The following is a 21,091-nucleotide window of genomic DNA, read 5'->3' on the forward strand; positions in this document are numbered from 1 at the left end:
GTCTTCCCCTTCTGGTACCCCTATAATTCGGATGTTGGAACGTTTAAAGGTGTCCTCGATGGTCTTAAGCTTTTCTTCGATTTTTTGAATTCTTATTTCATCATGCTCTCCTGCTTGGTTGATTCTATCTCCCTTCTGGTCCACTGTGTTGTTTTGAGACTCAGATTCCTTCCTTTCACAATTGGCTCTTCTCCGTGTGTCTTCCTGCATCCCTTTTATGGTAATCTGCATTTTTTCATGTAATTTGGATCCAAAATGCACCAGTTCCGTGAGCTTCCTGATCACCAGTGTTTTGAACTGTGCATCTGATAGATTGGCTATTTCTTGGTCACTCAAAAGGATGAGTCCTGGGGGTCTGATCTGTTCTGCTGGAAACATGTCTTACGTCTTTCCCTGTCTCTCCTATTATTTTATTTATTTATTTATTTATTCTTCGGTCTGGTCGCTCTTGTTATGGTAGGGGGCGGAGCCTTAGGTGTTCACCGGTGCTGGGCACCCCAGTCACTAGATTGTGACGTTATATGTGGGGGCAGGGGCGGGAGCGGGGACAGGAGGGATCAATGGCGACCCTTGCGTTCTCCTGGAGCCAGACACTTCCCTGGGCTTCTGGGCCGTGAGCTCTGCCCTGGTCCCGAGTCGCTGCCCCACTGATTCCCCCAGCCACCGCTTGCGTACTCAGGGATCACCGCTACACCGCTGCGCTCCTGCGTCCCGGATTGCTGTCGCGCTGTCGCGCCGATTTTGCGCCAAATTTCCCCCGACCTACGCGCGCCTGCGACCGGCGCCAGCCCCGCGCCCGCTCGCTCGGCTCGTAGTCCCCTACCAGTCTGGATGTACGGGTCTACTTCAACTTCTAGGCTGTCCGACTTCCATTTAGATAAATCCTCTGACAGTTCTGATATTATGACTGCAAATCATTGTTGTAAATTATTGTTGTTCTGTTCTTGGTTGTGCGAGGAGGTATGGTGCACCCACCTATTCCTCCATCTTGCCGGAAGTCATAGATACGATTTAAAGCAGAACTTCTGTCTGATAAGAACTAAACACAAGGGAGATTATTCTTAAGAAAATCATATGAGCCCTTACAAAGGATCACCTGAAGAAATTGATATGTACACACTTATGGATGTTTAATTTTCTTAATGTTTCAAATCACTTTGTAGACACAATTATGTGAGACTAAGTGTGGTATAGAAGATGTTCAACTTTATTTTCATTTCTGCTCAAAATTTTCTATGGCTGTCTTATTTGACCTCTCTGTAACATTTTTCTCTAGTTTGTGTTTCTCTTAATGTGTCCCAGGGACTTTTCATAGATTAAGAAAACCAGCTAACATCTGTAATAGGAGTTGCAAATATGTTCCCCAGTTTGCCCCTTATCTTTTGATGTCACACAGCAAATATTGGGTTGGCCAAAAAGTCCATGTGACTTTTTCCATAAAATAAAAGACACATTTTTCGTGTTCACCAATAACTTTATTGATTTGAATACTTTGAGTATGTCGGCTATCTCCTGCATGGTATGATGTTCATTGTTCTCAATTAATGTCTCGATTTGATTGCTATCAACTTCATCTGGTCTACCTGACCATGGAGTGTTGTCCAGTGAAAACTCTCCAGCACGAAACTTCGCAAACCGCTTTGACACATTTGATTAGTCACAGTACCTTCTCCATACACTGCACAAATTTTTTTTGTGTTTCAGTTGCATTGTTACCTTTCTTAAAAAAATAAAACATAATATTCCAGGGCCCAGATGCCCTTGGGTGAAACAAAATCAAGGGCCGAAGCAGCACTGTATCTCACAGAGAAAAATGAAGGGGGAGACCTGTAAGGGAGCATCCACGTGCAGTATATTCACAGGACCAGATGGCCCCTGGAAGGGTGAGAGAATGGAGGGGTAGAAGACATATTCTGGGCAAGTCCTAGCAACGTAGGGGAAGATGAGAGGAAAAATTTCTCCTGAAAGAACACTGGTCCCTTTCTTACAGACCCATGTAAGAAAGGCCCTTCCTTACACACATAGGTATCACACTGCTCTCCTTTGGGGGCAAAATCAGAAAGGCCTGGCAGCACAGGCCCAAGTCTATCACACGCAGCTCTCCTTGCCCCTCCCCAACCTGCCCTTAGACGGGGGCCAAACGAGGACCCACTGGGCCCCTCCCCAATCATACAGAAAGTCCAAATAGTCTAATTTTTGCCTTCTGACAAGGTTTCCTGTCCAGTTCAGACATTATTTCATTTCTTAAAAATAAAGATATCCACTCTCCCTCCCCGCAAAAGCTATTTTATACAGCCCATCCCATGCACCCCAAACCAGGCATTGCTTCTTTGGCACAAGGTAAACTTAAAACTTTGCTGCATCCTCACAGCATCTAAGGGGCTGCTCATTACAACCACCTCAAACTCAGTCTGCAGAGGAGGGGATAGCAGAGGGCAGGGAGGCTTGCCAAGCACCCTGCCCCTTCACAAGGAAAAGGAAAAGACAAATCGAGAACAGAGTTTTCTTCCCCTGCTCCACCGTCAGACTGGGGTCCTGGGCCTGGGCTCTGCTGGGCTCATGAGGTCTCATGACTTCAAGATTCTAGTGTGTACCAGCCTGTCTTCTCCTGGGCTAGGTCTTGCTGTCACAGGCAGATGTGCACCTAGTCAAGGAGAATATTCCCTGCATTCTTGCTCCCTCAACATTAAGCTGTAGCTCTCGCTGCTGCAGGTTGCCCTTGAGGATCCCATCATATGCATTTCACTGTAGGTGGGATTGTTTCCCAGGCTGCTTTTGTTTTCTTCTTGGTTTTCTGAAAGTCAGGCAGTAGATAAGTCTTCACTTAGGGGTCAGGGTCATTCCCATCCTGGAGCAGTTGCATGGTCTGAATATGCATCACTATGATGAAGAGTTTGTTATTTTTGTAGGGGGTGGACAGCTTTACCTCTCCTCCCATCTTCCCAATGTGGTCAGGCTGGTGCTTGCAGCCTTTTCATCCTGGGGCAGGGAGTAGAAGAAGGTATATACCAAATCACTCTTGCCACCTCCATAGTAGCATGGATCAAATTCATTCCTCTTTATGATTTCTGTGTCTGTCATTTTTTGCTGGGATTGCTGCAGCCTAATTAATCTCCCTACCTCTACTTTACTCAGCCCATGCATTCTTCATGCTGTCACAGCTGCAGTGCCAATCTGATCATGTGTTTTCCCGATCAGAGTCCCTCGCTAGTTCTCCTTAACCTATGTGATGAGACCCAAACTCCTTAACATAAATTATAAAACCATTTATGATTTGGCCTCTGCTAATATCTTCAGTTTTCTTACACTATACTGTTTGCAAGAGTAGCCACTCTTTGGACATTTGGGTTGTTTCTTTCTGCATTTTGGCTGTTATGGATAATGCTTCTGTGTGTATATATTTTTGTGTAGACTTATGTTTTCGATTCTTTTGGGTATATGAGTATAGCTAGAAGGGAGCTGCAGAGTTGTATAGTAACTCCACGTTTGACATTTCGAGGAACCGTTAAACTGTTTTCCAAAGAGGCTGCTCCATTTTATATTTCTACAATACCTCAGTGAAGATTCTGATTTCTCCACATCGTAACCAACACTTCTTATTTTTGCTCTGTTTTGTTATTGCCGTCAGGGTTTTTAATTTGCATTTTCCTGATCACTAGTGATGCTGAGCATCTTTTCATGGGCTTACTGGCCACTTGTATATCTTATTTGGAAAAATGTCTACTCAAATCCTTTGTTTATTTTTCTTTTTTATTCCTCTTAACAATGTGACTTCTCTCTTTTCATCTTCACCAGAGGGTATGTTTATTTACTTTAGAGAGAGAAGGGAGAGGAAGAGAGAGGGAGAAACATCAACATGAGATAGAAACATCAATCAGTTGCCTATTGTGTGTGTCCTGACTGGGGAGCAAACCTGCATCCTTTCAGTTTACAGGATGACCACTCCAACCAGCTGAACCATACCAGCCAGAGCCAAATCCTGTGTCTGTTTTTCAGTTGGATTATTTGTCTTATTGTTGAATTCTTAATATATAAGAACTCTTAGCCCTGGCTGGCGTAGCTCAGTGGACTGAGCACCGGCTGGGAACCAAAGTGTCGCAGGTTCAATTCCCAGTCAGGGTACATGCCTGGGTTGCAGGCCATGACCTCCGGCAACCGCACATTGATGTTTTTCTCTCTCTCTATCTCCCTCCCTTCCCTCTCTAAAAATAAATAAATAAACTCTTTTAAAAAAACTTCTATATAATATATATGTTATCATATATATTATCACGAGATTGGGTGCATTCAGAGTGGTATGGCCGTAAACTGAGTTCATACATTCTGGATAACAGTCCCTTCTTTTGTTTCTTGTGCTTTTGGCATTGTATCTAAGAAGGCTTTGCCTAACCCAAAGTCATGAAGATTTACTCCTATGATTTCTTCCAAGAGTTTTATAGTTTTTAGCTCTTACATGTCTGTGATACATTTTTAGCTAATGTTTGTGTATAGTGTAAGGAGGGAGTCCAATCTCATTTTTCCACATGTAGATACTAGTTATTCCAACAATATTTGTTGAAAAAAAACTTCCTTCCCTATTGAATAGTCTTTGTATCCTGTTGAAAATCAGTTGACCATAATATATGGATTTATTTCTGGACACTTAATTCTATTCCATTGATGTATATGTTTATCCTTATGCCAATACCAAGCAGTCTTGATTACTGTAAATTTATGGTAACTTGAAATCTAGAAGTGTGGGTCCAACTCTGTTCTTTTTAAAGATTGTTTTAAGCATGTAGTCCCCTTGAAATTCCATATGAATTTTAGCATCAGCTTGTCAATGTCTGCAAAATAGCCAGCTGGGATTTTGATACAGATTGTGTTGAATCTGTAGATCAATTTAATGAATATTGCTGTCTTATCAATATCAAATCTTCTGATCCATGAACATGAGTTGTCTTTCCATCTAGTTATATCTTTATGTTTTAATTAAAATTTTTAAAAGTTTATTGAATTTTAGAGAGGAAGAGAGATAGAGACCCATCAATTTTGTTCTATTTATTTATACATTTATTGGTTGATTTTTTTTAATGTATGCTAGACACTATGCTGCCTCATTTTTTTTAAAGATTTTATTTATTTACTTTTAGAGAGAGGGGAAGGGAGTGAGAAAGAGAAGGAAAGAGACATCAGAGTGTGAGAGATACATCAATTGGTTGCTCTCACACTCCCCCAGCTGAGGACCTGGCCTGCAACCCAGGCATGTGCCCCGAATGGAAATTGAACCGGTGACCTTTCAGTTCGCAGGCCAGCACTCAATCCACTGAGCCACACCAGCCAGGGCTCATTGGTTGATTCTTGTCTGTGTCCTGACCAAGAGTCCTCCATAATCTTGGTAAATAGGGATGACGTTCTAACTAACTGAGCTACCTGGCCAGGGCCTAGTTATATCTTCTCTCATTTCTTTCAACAGTGTTTTATAGATTTCAGGATACAAGTTATGCACTCTTTTTAAAAATCAGTAGACTTTATTTTTTAGAGTAGTTTTAGGTTTACAGAAAAATTGTGCAGAAAGTACAGAGTTCCCATATACTCCCTCCACCTCTCATTCAATTGTCCCTATTTTTTTAAACCCACTATTTTATTTTGCTATTCAGTAGAGCATTTTGAAGATTTTATAGAAAGGGAGAGAAACATTGATGTATGAGAGATACATTAATCAGCTGCTCTTGCATGCCCCCATCTGGGGACCTGGCCTGCCTGGGCATGTGCCCTGACTGGGAATTGATCCAACAACCTTTTGGTTCACAGACTGGCACTCAATCCACTGAGCCACCACACCAGCCAGGGCAATTGTGCCTATTATTAACATCTTGCATTAGTGTGGTATATTTGTTAGGAATTAATCCATTATTGATAAATTATTATTAATTAAAGTTCATAGTTTACATTAGGGTTCACTCTAATGTATTTTACATTTCTATGGGCTTTGACAAATGAATGTCATGCATCTATTATTACAGTATCCTACAGAATATTTTCACTGACCTAAAAATTCCCTCTACCTTATTTATTTATCCATCTCTCTACTGAATTCCTAGCAACCAGTAATCTTTATGTTGGCTTTATAGTTTTGCCCTTTAAAAAAATTATTCTGAAGTATTTTATTCTTTTCGATGCTATTAATAAACAGAATTATTTCCTTAATGTTATTTTCAGATTGTTCATCAAAGGTATATGAAATACTATTGATTTTTATATATTACTCGTTTGCTGAACTTATTTATTAGTTCTAATAGTTTTTAAGTGGATTCTTAGGATTTTCTATATATAAGATTAAGTCATTTGCAAATAGAGATTACTTTACTTGGTTCCTTTCCCATCTTGTTGCTTTTTATTTATTTTTCTTGCCTCATTGCCTTGGTTAGAACTTCCAGTACAATGTGTAGCAAGAATGGACATTCTCATATTGTTCCTGATCTTAACTGGGGAAACATTCTATCTTTTATCATTAAATATGATGTTCTTTACCAGGCTAAGCAAGTTGAGGAAGCCTTTTAAGTATGTAGATGCTTAGATCCTACCATTGAAGGCTCTGAGTTAGTGGACCTGGGGTAAGGACCAAGTATCTTTAGTTGTAAGAAGGTATATAAGAAAATAAAAGGTATATAAGTCATTCTGATCCATAGCCAGGATTCATCTAACACCTGTCCTGTCTTGATTGAGGTACTTTATGCTTCATTCTTTTCAACCTATATTATCTCTCTCTTTCTTCTTCAGCTGAGAACATTGAACTTCATACCATCAGTTCCCTAAATGCTGTATTCCTAATTCTAATTCTTTTGAGTGCTAAAATGTGGGAAATGGGCTGTATTACATATGGGTTTGATTAAGAAATTATATTATGATATTTTTCTCCTGTAAGGAATATAAGTTATTTGATGACCCTAACTTATGGTTAATTTCCTTCCTCGTAATAACAAAGTAGTACTTAGAACATAACTGTCAATGACTCACCTAAATCATTTTTAGTCTCTTTTCTCAACCTTATTTGTTTTTGTTTTTTTAATCAATCATATATAGTCTTGCTGCTAATGTTGTCCCTGTGTTATCAAAACATGTTTCTGAAAAACAGTTTATTTGGCCTGTATTGTGAATAATAATTATTTTGCTTCTTTTAGGACACCATGCAAAATTGAACCCAGTATAAACCATATTCTAAGCACAAGAAAGCCTGGAAAGGAAGAAGGTGATCTCCTGCAAAGAGTTCAAAGCCATCAGCAAGTATCTGAGGAGAAGAAAGAGAAGATGATGTACTGCAAGGAGAAGATTTATGCAGGAGTGGGAGAGTTCTCCTTCGAAGAGATCCGGGCTGAAGTTTTCCGGAAGAAATTAAAAGAGAAAAGGGAAGGTATGAGTATTGATCTAGTTCAAATTTGTCAAAATAACTTAGTTGTAGGAAGGTTGAGTTAATATTAAGTCTGAGGAAATTTCCCCATTGTATATTTATGTGATCCTTCTATGGTTTCTACTATTTCTCTCTATTTAAGCTGAATTCCCATTGCTGCTTTCCATGGAGACCCGTGGGTAGAAAAACTAAGCAACTCAGTCTGTTCAAAAAGGAGAAGAAGCTCTGAACTACAGGAAGAATTCATCTTCACTGATGCAATAGGCAGATGGCTGTGACCCCTGACATGCACACATGCACATGCCATGCCTCCCCATTAAGTACTTCCCTCAGGTTGCCTGAAATATTTCACTCGACTTTTGATAGTCTACCCGGAATTTCTCCCAGGGCTTATTTAGGTTAACATACCCAGTCACACTTCAGTCACTTAGATGATACTTATTTGTATCATTTTGTTAAAGACATTATCTTCTTTCTAATTTAAGGGAAGTTTCACTGTAAATTGAGAAATTTAGAATTTTGGGAAAATGGGAAGCCGTTCTGTTCTGGAGCCTGGGGTACTAGGGGCGAGGTGGTATAGAATGGGCTGAAAACTACTGAAGTATAGTATTTGGAGCTTAAGGCATTAGAAGATGAGGGACAGGACAATACAGGAAAGGAGGTGTGGGGCAGGGTCCAAAAATAAGTTTAATCCATTTAGATGTTTTGACTATAATCTATACTGAGAAAGAAGAAAGAAATATTTCTACACATATATCAAGAATAACTTACTAACATAACTCAGCTCACTTAACAGAATATGGTAAACAGAGTCTGTCCAGAAGGTATCCAGCTATGTAATATGAAAATAGAGACATTTATTTATTTATTTTAAAGATTTTATTTATTTACTTTTAGAGAGGGAATGGAGGGAGAAAGAGAGAGAGAGAGAGAGAGAAACATCAATGTGCGGTTGCTGGGGGTCATGGCCTGCAACCCAGGCATGTGCCCTGACTGGGAATCGAACCTGCGACACTTGAGACATTTATTAAAGAAGATACAAGAAACATTGTATATAGGACAATGACACCTCTGTCCCCTTCAAAGTAGACACCTTGGGACCTCACACAGTTCTCCCAGTCACCATCAGCTACCCTGTCGAATTTTTCTGAATTTCATCAACGGTCTGAAATCTCTTCCGTTCAAAGGTGATTTTAGTTTTAGGAAAAGCCAGAAGCCTCAGGGCACCAAATCTGGGCTGTAGGGGGGCTGAGTCACCTTGGGTGATTTGGTGTTTCGCTAAAAAACTCTGAACGAGACATGATACATGAGTGGGCACTTTGTCATGATGAAGTTGCCCTTCACCCATTGCCCATAGCTGTGGCCTTCTGAATCATCTGAATAAAAAAGTTCAAGTTTAACACAAAATTTGATGTAGGTTTGTTGCTCTACTCACTCAGTCATTTTGAATGCAACAGCCCCGCAGCACACATGCTCACTCAACGACATCTACCACACCAAGTGATGAATACAGTGAAGTCCTCATTGTTCATGCATGAACATTCCAGTCCACTCTCCTTGGCTGCCAGGTTACATCGATGTTGCACAAACCATTCTCGTTATATTAACAATGGCTGGACTTTTTCCTGACGGACTTCATATGTAAGGCAAGCTAGGAAACTTAACCATTACTTATAATTTATTTAAGGAAGAATCATTTCTGAGCTCCAAGTGACAGGTTAGAAGCAAGCTTCTATAAAGCAGACTTATTAGTAAGTTTGGCATTGCCTTCATTCGTTGTATCAATTAGTGCCTTCCAAGACTGACAAAGGTGCTCTAGGCTCAAATAATGTATTGAAAAATGGAACCTATGTATCTAGGTAGGAGAGGAGTAATGGTTAGGAAGCAAGGAAATAGTTGAGCAAGGCTTTTAAAAGATAGGAACTACCCAGGGTCCTGGTTGGATAGCTGAGTAGGTTCAAGTGTCATCTCCATGTGCCAAGGTTGCAGGTTGAACCCCTAGTCAAGGCCCATATAAGGATCAACCAATGAACACATAAATAAGTGGAACAACATGTCGATGTCTTTCTCGGTCTGTCTCTCTCTCTCCTTCCCTCTCCCCCCATCCCTTTGTCTTTCTTTCTCTAAATTCAATAAATTAAAAAAAATTAAAAATGGAAACCACCATAACAAAGAAGTAGGCTGGGAGGGTAGGCAAATAGGAGCTGGGAAAGGAACTAGGTGCTTAGATAAAAAACTAGTGTTTCCGAGCCCTGACTGGCGTAGCTCAGTGGATTGAGCGTGGGCTGCAAACCAAAGTGTTGCAGGTTCAATTCCCAGTCAGGGCACATGCCTGGGTTACAGGGCACATGCCTGGGTTGCAGGCCACAGCCCCCAGCAACTGCACATTGATGTTTTTCTCTCTCTCTCTTTCTCCCCTCCTTCCCTCTCTAAAAAAATAAATAAATAAAATCTTGAAAAAAAACAAACTAGTGTTTCCTTCAACCTGAGTGTTTATCGATAGATGAATGGATAAAGAAAATGGAATATAGAAATGGATAAAGAAAAGGAACAAAAAAGAATGAAATCTTGCCATTTGTAATAACATGGATGGACTTTGAGGGCATTATGCTAAGTGAAATAAGACAGAAAGACAAATTCTGTATGATCTCACATGTGGAATCTTAAAACAAGCAAACTTGTATACAGGGAACAGTTCAGTTGTCAGAAGTGGGAGATGGAAGAAGGTGGGCAAAATGAGTTGAAAGGAGTCATCAAATACGAACTTCTATTTCTACAGTAAGTCACGGGGATGTAATGAACAGCATGGCAACTATAGTTAATGCTGTGTTGCATAGTTGAAAGTTGCTAAGAGAGTAAATCTTGAAAGCTTTATCACAAGAAATTTTTTGCAACTGTATGTGGTGACAGATGGTACCTAGATTTATTGTGGTGATCATTTTGCAATATATACAAATATAGAATAATTATGTTGTATACCTGAAACTAACATTGTGTGGCAATTATACTTCAAAATTTTAAATAAATAAAACAGCATTAAAAAAAAAGAAAACTGTTTTCTTAAGGGAAAGATCTAGCTTACATCAGGCATATAGTTGTAAGATGATAGTACATTTTATTCTCAGCAAGCCAGAAAAGGACCTGTGTTAGGGTTAGATGGGATTTGAATAGGTAAAAAGACCTCTGGATTTTTAATTCTACTTCCTAAGCCAGTCTCTGAATCTAGTTTATGAACATGTAATTTCCCTGCTGTGTATAGTTTGCATTCTTATAAATCCTCATGCCTATAATAAAGTGGTTTCTGGTCAGTGTTAGAAACTGGCCTCAAAGACTACCACTGATTGCTCACCGTCAGGTAGGAATACTGGAAGTGAGGGGGCCATGGGCAGGGCCTGGAGAGAAACAAGGTTGTTTTTCTTTCTTTCCATTGCTACTTCCAAATCATCATTTTCTCCTCCTTCAAAACTTCTCATTTCTTTCACATTTGTGTCCTTTGTTTGTTTGTTTGTTTGTTTTTTTAAACCTACTTCCTGAGGCTCCTTAGTCTTCTCACCTCAGACTTTTTGATCACTCCCCATTATTCATTAATTGACTAAGCACCTAGCTCTGTATCTTCCCTCCACCCCTCCCCCTCCCAGTGCTATGGCTTCTCAGTTTTATGGCCAACATACCTCCTGTGATCTCTTCCTCAGCCCTGCTCACTGCCTCCTCCCTGGTCTTACTGTTGACCTTATCACTCAGGAACTCTTTTGAAATTTCTTTTGACTACTACCTTCTCCTCTAGCTTACTTGCTTTAGGACTCTGTTTTTGGAATTCTTTTTTTTTTTTTAAGATTTTATTTATTTATTTTTAGAGAGGAAAGGGAGGGAGAGAGAGAGAAACATCAATGTGCGGTTGCTGGGAGTTATGGCCTGCAACCCAGGCATGTACCCTGGCTGGGAACTGAACCTGCGACACTTTGGTTCGCAGCCCACGCTCAATCCACTGAGCTACGCCAGCCAGGGCTTGGAATTCTTTAGCCTTATTGAGATTGCTAATCCATCCCTACCAATTTTATTTTGTACTATTTATTATCATCCTTATGTCCTGATTTCCTTTCTTCCCAGCTCAGAGTCAGTGATTCATCATTATGATCACTCCCTTGTAAATACCCTTTTACCTGTTTAACTTTCTATCTCTATATTGTATTTGCCTGGCAAAACCTCAACCCTGGTTAAATTAACCTGTCTGCTCACAGTTTGTCTCTGCATCCAAGTAGTTTAAAAATAGCTGGAGAAAAATGCAACTGTGTGTACAAGTCTCACTTTAAATTCATGACCACAGGTCTCAAATTGGTATTCACCAGTGCTTAGCAGTCTTACTACAGTTTCCTGGTAGGTGAATTTCTGCTAAACAACTAATTTAATATTTTTCATATTTTTAAATCTTCTATATTGCTGATCTTCCTTAGCTATGATCTTGCATCATACTTCACTGGGAAAGTGAAAGGAATATAATGGTAACTCCATTTTCTTCTACCACATCTACCATATCCCATAATTCATATCTATGCACCTTAACATTCTTTCTGTTAAAACTAATATTTTTCTCTTCCTATCAGAGGAGTAGCTCTTTTTTCCTCCCAGCACTTTTTTCTAAATCATTCTCACCATTAAAACAAAGATACTTTTAATGTTTCTAGTTCTTTTTATTTTTTAAATTTCCTCAATTATCCTTATTCTTCTCCAGCTATTACTACCCAATTTTCTCCCTTCACGGCAAAATTTCTTGGGAATTGTAATCATCTTCACTGCCTATTATTTCCTCAAGCACCCCTCTGTTCCGGTGAAGTAGTCTGATCATGGCCACCAGAAAACTCCTTTCAGCCAAACCCGCGGGCTTTTTCTGTCCTGATTTTGGCCTCATTAGGCAGTTGATTAAAACTTCTTTATGAAATGCTTCTCTTGGTTTCTTTGTTGATATGTATTACTTCTCAGTTTCCTTTATTGCTGTTCTTATTTAGGACCTCTTCCTGAGGCCCAGGATAAAGTTCTGGAATATTCCAATTTTCTTTCTACAGCTATCTCTAGGTAATGAACTAAATACTGTTTATAAGCTATAGACTCCCAAATTTATCTGCCCAGCCCTGTCATTTCACCTGAACTCCAGACTTATATCTATTGTTGATACTAATAAAAATTTTAAACTCAACATAGCCAAAACTGAATTACTGATTTCTGTCACAAACCACACCCCAGCACACACACGTACCAGCAGCTCCCCATTTCAATGAAAGATATCACTGTGCACCCTGGCTATTTAAGCAAAAAAATCCAGAAGCCATTTTTGATCACTATTTTCTTACTATTTCCCACAACTAGTGAATAAGCCCATTAACTTTTCCATCCCAAAATTCTCCAAATCTTTCATTTATCCCATTCCCATTATTACCTTAATCCAAAGCACAATCTTTTATCTAGACTATTGTATCTGGACTTTCAACACTCTTTCTTACCACAGTCTGTTTTGCTCACAGTAAATGATCTTTTTTAAAAATCAGATCATGTTACTTCTTTACTCAAAATTCCCCAGTGTTTTTCATTGTCTAGAATGTAATATAAACTCTTTACCCCCACGTGACTTGGCCTCTGCCTACTTCTCCAACCTCATCTTTTACTTTCCTCCCTCTTACTGTGCTTCATCACTCCATGCCGGCCTTCACTGGAACACAGTGTGATCCCTGAACACCGCAATCTTGTTCCTGAGTCAGGGCCTTTGTGCCAGCTCATCCCTTCACCAATTATCTTTCCCTGGATCCGTATGGGACTGGCCTCTAGTCATTCAGATTATAGCTATATAAAGTTTCTTTCTTAAATGATCTTCTCTTATCACTGGTCTTAAATAGCCCCTGACCCCGTCTCCCAACCCAGTCATACATTCTCATATCACCTGTTTTACTTTATTTTTAACATTGCTTTTTCTTGTTACTGTATATGTGTGTATGTTTGCCTCCCCCAAATTGAATGTTAACATCACATGACCAAGGACTTTGTATTATGCACCACCGAAACCTAAATGCTCAGAGTTGTGCTTGGCATGTGGTATATACTCTATTTTTTATTGACTGAAGAAATAAGAGACCTCAGTTTGAGGATTCTGGACCACTTATATCATTCTTAGCTGTAATATGAACATATATGCTGAGGACAGGAGCCCCAGAGATGGTTTTTGACAGAAGGAACTGCTATAAGAAGTAAATGCCTCAGCCAACTTTATTGTTTCTAGCTGAGCTACTGACCAGTGCAGAGAAGAGAGCAGAAATGCAGAAGCAAATTGAAGAGATGGAGAAGAAACTAAAACAAATTCAAACTACTCAGCAAGGAAGAACGGTTGATCAGGTTATTCCTCTTTTTTAATACATAAGATTCTAAAGCGTATTGAAACAAATTTAAGAAATGTAAAAGAATAGAAAAAGTCCTTTCCTCCACCATTTTGAGTTTTCTTTAGTTTCTTATCTATTAATTAATAGCAGCAAAATTGAGCAAGAAAGTAATTTAACAGGTGATTTCAAATGGAATTTATGGTATGTGATATAATTTATTGACTTCTTAGTTATATTCTAAACCATTGTTTTGTTACCTGTAACATTAGCTCTTTACTCTAGTCATTTTCCATTAAAATGGGGTTAACTAAGGAAATTCCATATATGGTTGGCACTGCTCAGTTGATTACAACAGTTCCAGTTTATACTAGGAACATAAATTATTGGAAGGAACTTTTGGGGAACAGACATTTTATCTTGTTAGTAGGTATCCAGGGGGATAGTATGAAAAAGCTAATTTGGAACTAAAGATTGAATATAGGTAACATTTTCTAGACATGGGGATAAATTGATTTTGTTTATTTAATGCACATAGCAAGAAGAAAAGATGCCTACAAAGGAGAGAGCTGATCTGCGGATTGCTTCTGCGCCTCAGGAAATACCAGGAATGACTCTGTCCAATTCTGTTTGTCCAGTAAATTTTTGTGCCAGGTAGGACCACATTAATGGAAAGAATGATGCTTCTGGGAGGGCATTTAGAACCAACCTTTGACTCTCTAGTGGCTTGAAGCCTCCTTGACTTCTGTAGTATTAAGACATGATTTTTGCAGGTCTCTGTCACAACGTAAACTCTGATGTTGATGAGGCAGGCTAGGGTACTGACTTTTTTCCATTAAAAAAATACAAGCAATCAAATAGCCATAATTCTTTAAAAGACAAAACCAGCCCTGGATGGGGTGGCTCAGTGGGTTGGGTGTCTTCCCATAAGCCAAGGGGTCAAGGGTTCAATTCCTAATTAGGGCACTTGCCTGGGTTGTGAGCCAGGTCCCTGGTAGGGGGTGTTCGAGAGGCAGCCACACGTTGATGTTTCTCTCCTTTCTCCCTTCCCCTCTCTAAAAGTAAATCAATAAAATAAATAAATAAATAAATAAATAAATAAATAAAATTTAAAAAGGCAAAACCATTTATGTCTACCACCAAGAGATGAGTGCTATTAACATGGTATATCTCTCTTTATGTGTTCTATTCTTGCTTTGTTATATAAAAATGAGAGTTTACCATTTTGTAATCTACTTTAATCTACTTATACTGTTAATGTAACTTAACATCTACTATCTAACGTATTTCTACAACAATTTTAATGACTAAAGTTTCCATCTTATTAAAGTATTTGGATTTACAATACTAGAATATTTTCTTTATCTCAAAGTGAAGATTATATTTAATAAAAAGCCTCTTAGACTTTTAAGAATTAAACAATTCTGTGGATACTAAGCATATATTTTAAAACAAGTTTCTTTACAGGGAAACTTCACTTGCAGAAAACGTTTGGCAAGAACAACCTCACGCTAAAGGTGAGTTGTATTTTACAATATCATGAAGAACTTGCTGATAACCCATGCATTATGTGACATGTGGTAAATATATTTCTTAATTACTGTAAAGGGGGTTGAAAGAAGGCAGAGAGAGGACTAAGGTTCTTACTGTATCTTTAAATCATGGAATTCAGTTATAAGCATGTGATTCAAGATAAGATAGACATTTGAAAGACTTTTTGTAAGATTCCTCAGGGTTTTGAAATAATTGGTTTAAATGTAAATTTAAATTTATGCTGACTACCAAATAATCTTCCACTTTAGTTAGTGTACACTAAGCTAAGCATATCTATAGTATCCAGCAGCTAAGACTGGAAAGTGGTTTTTGGAACAAAGAAAAGAAACTTAAAACTAATATTATTTTATATTCAAATTTGTTCTCTTTCGTTTAGTAACATGTTAAGTGATAACATGAATATCCACTATAAGTAGTTTTTAAAAAAAAACATTGAATTGAATCTGATTAAACCTCTAATTCCAACCATCAAATTATAGGAAACAAAATCATAGAAGAACAGGTTAAACAACACAGATGGGTGTGGTTGGCAAAAAAAATCAGCATTATGGGGCAAACAACTCAGTTTCTTCAACAAAAAATTATTTTAAAAAGAATTCAATGGAATAAAAGCTATATCAGAGACATTTTTATCAGCACAGTACATGAATTTTACTCTCCATCCCCAGTTCAAACTTTCTAAAAAATTATGGTAAAATGGGAATTTGGCTGCCTGGATATTGGATATTCAGAAATTATTAATCCTATAGGTATGATTACATTTTGAGATTATGCTTTTTTAAAGAGCCTCTCTTATGGCAATATATACTGAAGTATTTATAGATGAAATTATAGTGTCTTGGATTTGCATCAAAATAATCTGGAGTTGGGCTCCGTTTCGAGAGTAATGGTGATGGGGAATAAAGACACGCAAGATCCTCCATGGTTAGATAATTATCATTAAATGGCCTTTACCTTTATACATTTGCAATTATTCATTATAAGAAACAAACAAATTGCCTTTCTGCTTTCAAACAATACAAAATATTAATTGACCTAGTTGTTTTGAAGAATAGAGCATTTACTCTTAAGAGTATAAATCTAATCTTTTTTTTCTATAGGTTCCAGTATACCTTTTTCCATTTTTGATGAGTTTCTTTCAGAAAAAAAGAATATCAGGTCTGAATTTTTTGTTTTGTTTTGAACTTGAAAGTTTTCTGTTTTTGTAAATGAGAGATTACTGTTATCTGTGTCAATAGAAGAAAATTTGCTAAATGGAATGTGTCTGTTTCCAGTCCTCCTGCAGATCCCTCACGGGTTTTAGTCCAACGAAGACCCCTTGCAGTCCTCAAAACTTCAGACAGCATCACCTCAAGTGAAGATGTATCTCCAGATGTTTGTGTAAGGAGGAACAGTATTCCTAAGTTAATATAATAGACTAGTGGGTTGTTTCATTCGATTCTCAAAATAGTTTAGGGTTCAAATGAACATTATTAACTTGAAATAAGCACATGAAAAGATGCTCGACACCATTAGTCATCAGACTAATGCAAATCAAAACTACAGTGAGGTACTACTTCACAGACATTAGGATGGCTGTAATCAAAAAGACAGAAAATAACAAGTGTTGGTGAGGATATTGAGAAATTAGTACCCTTATGCACTGCTGGTAGGAATATAAAATGGTGCAGCCACTTTGGAGAACAGTTTGGCAGTTCTTCAAAATGTTAAACACAGAGTAACCATACAGCCAGAAAATTCCTCCTAGATTTATATCCAAGAGAATTAAAAACATAAGTTCACACAAAAAAATTTGTACATGAATATTCATAGCATTATTCATAATAACCAAAGAGTGGGAACAACCCAATCTCTATCAACTGGTACATGGTTGAGTAAAATGTTATATATCCATACAGTGAAATATTACTCGGGCATAAAATTGAAAGAGATACTGATACATCTTACCACTTGGATGAACCTTGGAAACACTGCTAAGAGAACGAAGCTAACCACCAAAGACCACATAGTATATGGTTCCATTTTCAGGAAATGTCCAGAAAAGGCAAATCCATAAAAATGGAAACTAGATTAGGGATTTTCAGGAGGTTAGAGATTGTAAAAGTTAGAGACTGACTGCTAATGGGTATGGATTTTTTGCCGGGGGGTGGGGGGGTGGGGGGTGTGTGGCTACATTCTGGAGTTAGATAGTGGTGGTGATTGTACAACCTTGTGAGTGTGCTAAAAACCACTGAAACGTTCACTTTCAAAAGGCAAGTTTTTTGAAAGTTTGAATTATATAATTATATCTCAAAATTTTTTAAGGTTTTATTTCTGTTTAGAGATAGGGGAAGGGAGGGAGAAACACAGGGAGAGAAACACCAATATGTGAGAGATACACCAATAGGTTGCCTCCTGCAGGACCAGGGACCTGGCCCACAACCCAGGCCTGTGCCCTGACTGGGAATCCAACTGGTGACCCTTCGGTTTGCAGGCCAGCACTCAGTCCACTGAGCACCACCAGCCAGGGCTCTCAATTTTTTAAGTGGGGAAAAAAATCACTGTCTTAAAAGTCTTTAGCACTTTTTCTTTTTAAACTAACATAATAGAGAATCATTGTTCTTTTTACATAAGATGCTTTTTGTGGCAAAGGAAGAGTAATGTGGACCAGCCATTTGACTTTAGTAATGTTCTATTGAAAAATTTCTTTTAAGATTTTACTTATTTATTTTTAGAGAGAGGGGAAGGGAGGGAGAAAGAGGAAGAGAAACACTAATATGTGAGAGAAATATCGATCAGTTGCCTCTTGCAGGTGCTCAACCAGGGATGACCCGCAACCCAGGCATGTGCCATGACTGGGAATCGAACCAATGACCCTTTGGTTCAAAGTCCACTTAGTCAATCCATTGAGCCACACCAGCCAGGGCAATGTTCTATTTTAACCACTGTGGACAAATGACATAATAATGCTTAGGGTAAAAAGGCCTCACATAACAATTCAAGTCTTGAAGTTTTAAGGAAGGAGTTATCATTCTCTTTAAGCCAGCATCTGGAAATCTGTTGTGAGGTTGAAGAACATGGAATACAAGGTCTGTCCAGAAGATATCCAGCCATGTAATATGAAAATAGAGACATTTATTAAAGAAGATATAAGAAACACTGTACATAGGACAATGACACCTTGGGACTTCACACAGTTCTCCCAATTGCCATCAGCTGCCCTGCCCATTTTCCTGAATCTCATCAACAGTCTGAAATATCTTCCCTTTCAAAGGTGATTTTAGTTTTAGGAAAAGTCAGAAGTCTCAGGGCACCAAATCTGGTCTGTAGGGGGGCTGAGTCACCTGGGTGATTTGATGTTTCACCAAAAACTCTGGACAAGACATGATGCATGAGTGGGCATGTTATTTTGATAAAGCTGCTAATCACCCATTACCCATAGCTGTGGCCTTCTGAATCATCAGAATAGTTTCCTTGGAGGAATGTTCAAACTTAATGCAAAATTGATGCAGATTCATTGCACTCACTTAGTTGTTTTGAATGGAAACGGCCACATAACACACATGCTCACTCAACGGTGTGTATCTTCCCCACTGACTAGTACAGTGAAGTCATCATTGTTCATGCATGCACATTCCAGTCCATTCTCCTTGGCTGCCAGGTTACATCAATGTTGCACAAACCATTCTCATTATATTAACAATGGCTGGACTTTTTCCAGACAGACCTTGTGTTTTACATCCGGTAGACTGCAAATTTAATTGTCCGGCTACATGAGATTTTACGTGTGTGAATATCCGTGCAATCTCCATCTAGATCAAGATTAGAAAATTTTCAGTAACCAGAAGAACCTAGGGAGCCAACTATAGGTGTTCAGGCCACATTCTAGCTATACTGAATTATAATGTCCAGGGGTGATATCCAAGCATTTATTTTTTGAAAAATAATTTTTATTAAATTTATTGGGGTGACAATACAAGCATGTATTGTTGTTTTAAATACTTTACCAGATAATTCTGCTAGTCCACTGACTGTTTTGAGAAGATAATGTTGAAGGGTAATTAATTACATACTGTATTCTTGAGAATACCACCAGAAAACATAATGATCATCTAGATTTTGAGGTAGTAGTTCTATGTTCAGGTGTTCAAAAATGGGTTGAATTATTAAAAGAGTCCATCTTAGTTTAGTTTTTTGGTTTTAAAACATTTTACTTTAATTTTGTTAATAGGTACTTATCAGAATTTTTCCCCCTAAAAAAAATCATATTTCAAATGGCTAAAGTGCCATAAGTAGTATTTGCATAAAATGTATTCCTAGACAATAGATATCTATTTTACTTTAATTTTATAATTTTTAGCCACATTAATTATTTCTTCTAGATGTACCTCTTACCTCTACTTACTAATGTTGTCAGATTTAAAGTATATGTCAAATCAATAATCTAGAAAATTAATATCTAGTATGCATAAGGGTTAAATGAAATAGGCACTTTTGTATACAACAGGTAAATGTTTAAAGAGGTACAGTCACCCTGAGGGCAACCAGGCAATATGTATAAAGAACCTTAGTATTCACAACCTTTTTTTTTTTTTTTTTTAAGATTTTATTTATTTTTTAGAGAAGGGTAGGGAGAGAGAAAGAGAGGGAGAGAAACATCAATGTGTGGTTGCCTCTTGTGCCCCCCCCCCTACTGGTGACCTGGCTCAAAACCCAGGCATGTGTCCTGACTGGGAATTGAACCAGTGACCTTTTGATTTGCAGGCCAGCACTCAACCACTTAGCCACACCATCCAGGGCAGCATTCATAACCTTTTGACCTGGTAATTCTACTTGTAGGAATTATTCTTAAGAAATTAAGGGATAATTTCCTTAATTTATTAATTTCCTTAATTCCTTAGGATTCCTGAGATATTCCCAAAGATGTAAATGTACAAAGATATTTAAAATAAAAAATGGAATGACCTAAAAAAATAAAAAAGTTAGTTGACTTCTGATACATCCTTACTGTGACCATGTTGTTTTTAAAGAATTTTTAATAGCACAGAAAAATATGCTAAAAATAGGAGAAAGACTAATACATACAGTTGACCCTAGAACGACATGGGTTTGAACTGCGTGGGTCCACTTATACGTGGACTTCTTTGCAATGTACTGTGGCCCTTCCAATTCCCCAGGTTTCACATTCATGATTCGACCAACCGAACAGTAATTTTCATCTGTGGTTGGGAATCTGCAGATCGGGAGGACCAAGTGTGTGCATTGTTCTGTGCCGTTTTACATAAGGGATTTGAGCTTCCAGCAGGGGACTCCTGGATCAAATCCCACACAATACTAGAGGACAACTTGTAAGTTAAGTTTTGGAGGAGTCAAAAGTTATCTAAGGATTTTCAACTGTGCAGGGGGAGGAAGTTGGCTCCCTAAACCCTGAGTTGTTCAAAGGTCAACTGTAGTAGCGTATATTGCACTTGTTTTAAGATACCTTTTTTAACGCATAGAATATGCTTGTTCATGTATCATACCAGATATGTATATATGGCAACAGTAGTTGCCTCTAGGAGTGATAATTGAAGGGGAGATGAGGGGTCAAGTGCAAGAGGGAGAGTTTTTCACTATGTGTCCTTTTAAACTAGTTGATTTTTTTTAAACCATGCATATGTATTACTTTTACTTTTTTAATCTTCATTGATTGATTTTAGAGAGAGAGGGAAGAAGGGAGGGAGAGAGAAGAAAACATGGATTTGTTGTTCCACTTATTCATGCACTCATTGGCTGACTCTTACATGTGCTCTGACCAGGGTTGAACCTG

General features: G+C 38.2%; 1 protein-coding gene across 2 annotated transcripts in view; it reads left to right on the top strand.

Moving 5' to 3' along the window:
- Nucleotides 1–21,091, top strand: part of BUB1B (BUB1 mitotic checkpoint serine/threonine kinase B) — a 66,088-nt gene that overhangs the window by 31,663 nt on the left and 13,334 nt on the right. The window contains exons 9-14 of one of the 2 annotated variants that reach the window (XM_028507402.2): nucleotides 7,164–7,393; nucleotides 13,656–13,768; nucleotides 14,288–14,403; nucleotides 15,217–15,266; nucleotides 16,404–16,461; nucleotides 16,578–16,683. In XM_028507402.2, coding sequence (XP_028363203.1) covers nucleotides 7,164–7,393; nucleotides 13,656–13,768; nucleotides 14,288–14,403; nucleotides 15,217–15,266; nucleotides 16,404–16,461; nucleotides 16,578–16,683 — 673 coding nt within the window. The remainder of the gene's footprint in view (nucleotides 1–7,163; nucleotides 7,394–13,655; nucleotides 13,769–14,287; nucleotides 14,404–15,216; nucleotides 15,267–16,403; nucleotides 16,462–16,577; nucleotides 16,684–21,091) is intronic. The other variant, XM_036031651.1, reaches the window with a different exon arrangement.

This window comes from Phyllostomus discolor, chromosome 1 (genome assembly GCF_004126475.2).
Source record: "Phyllostomus discolor isolate MPI-MPIP mPhyDis1 chromosome 1, mPhyDis1.pri.v3, whole genome shotgun sequence".
NCBI lineage: Eukaryota > Metazoa > Chordata > Mammalia > Chiroptera > Phyllostomidae > Phyllostomus > Phyllostomus discolor.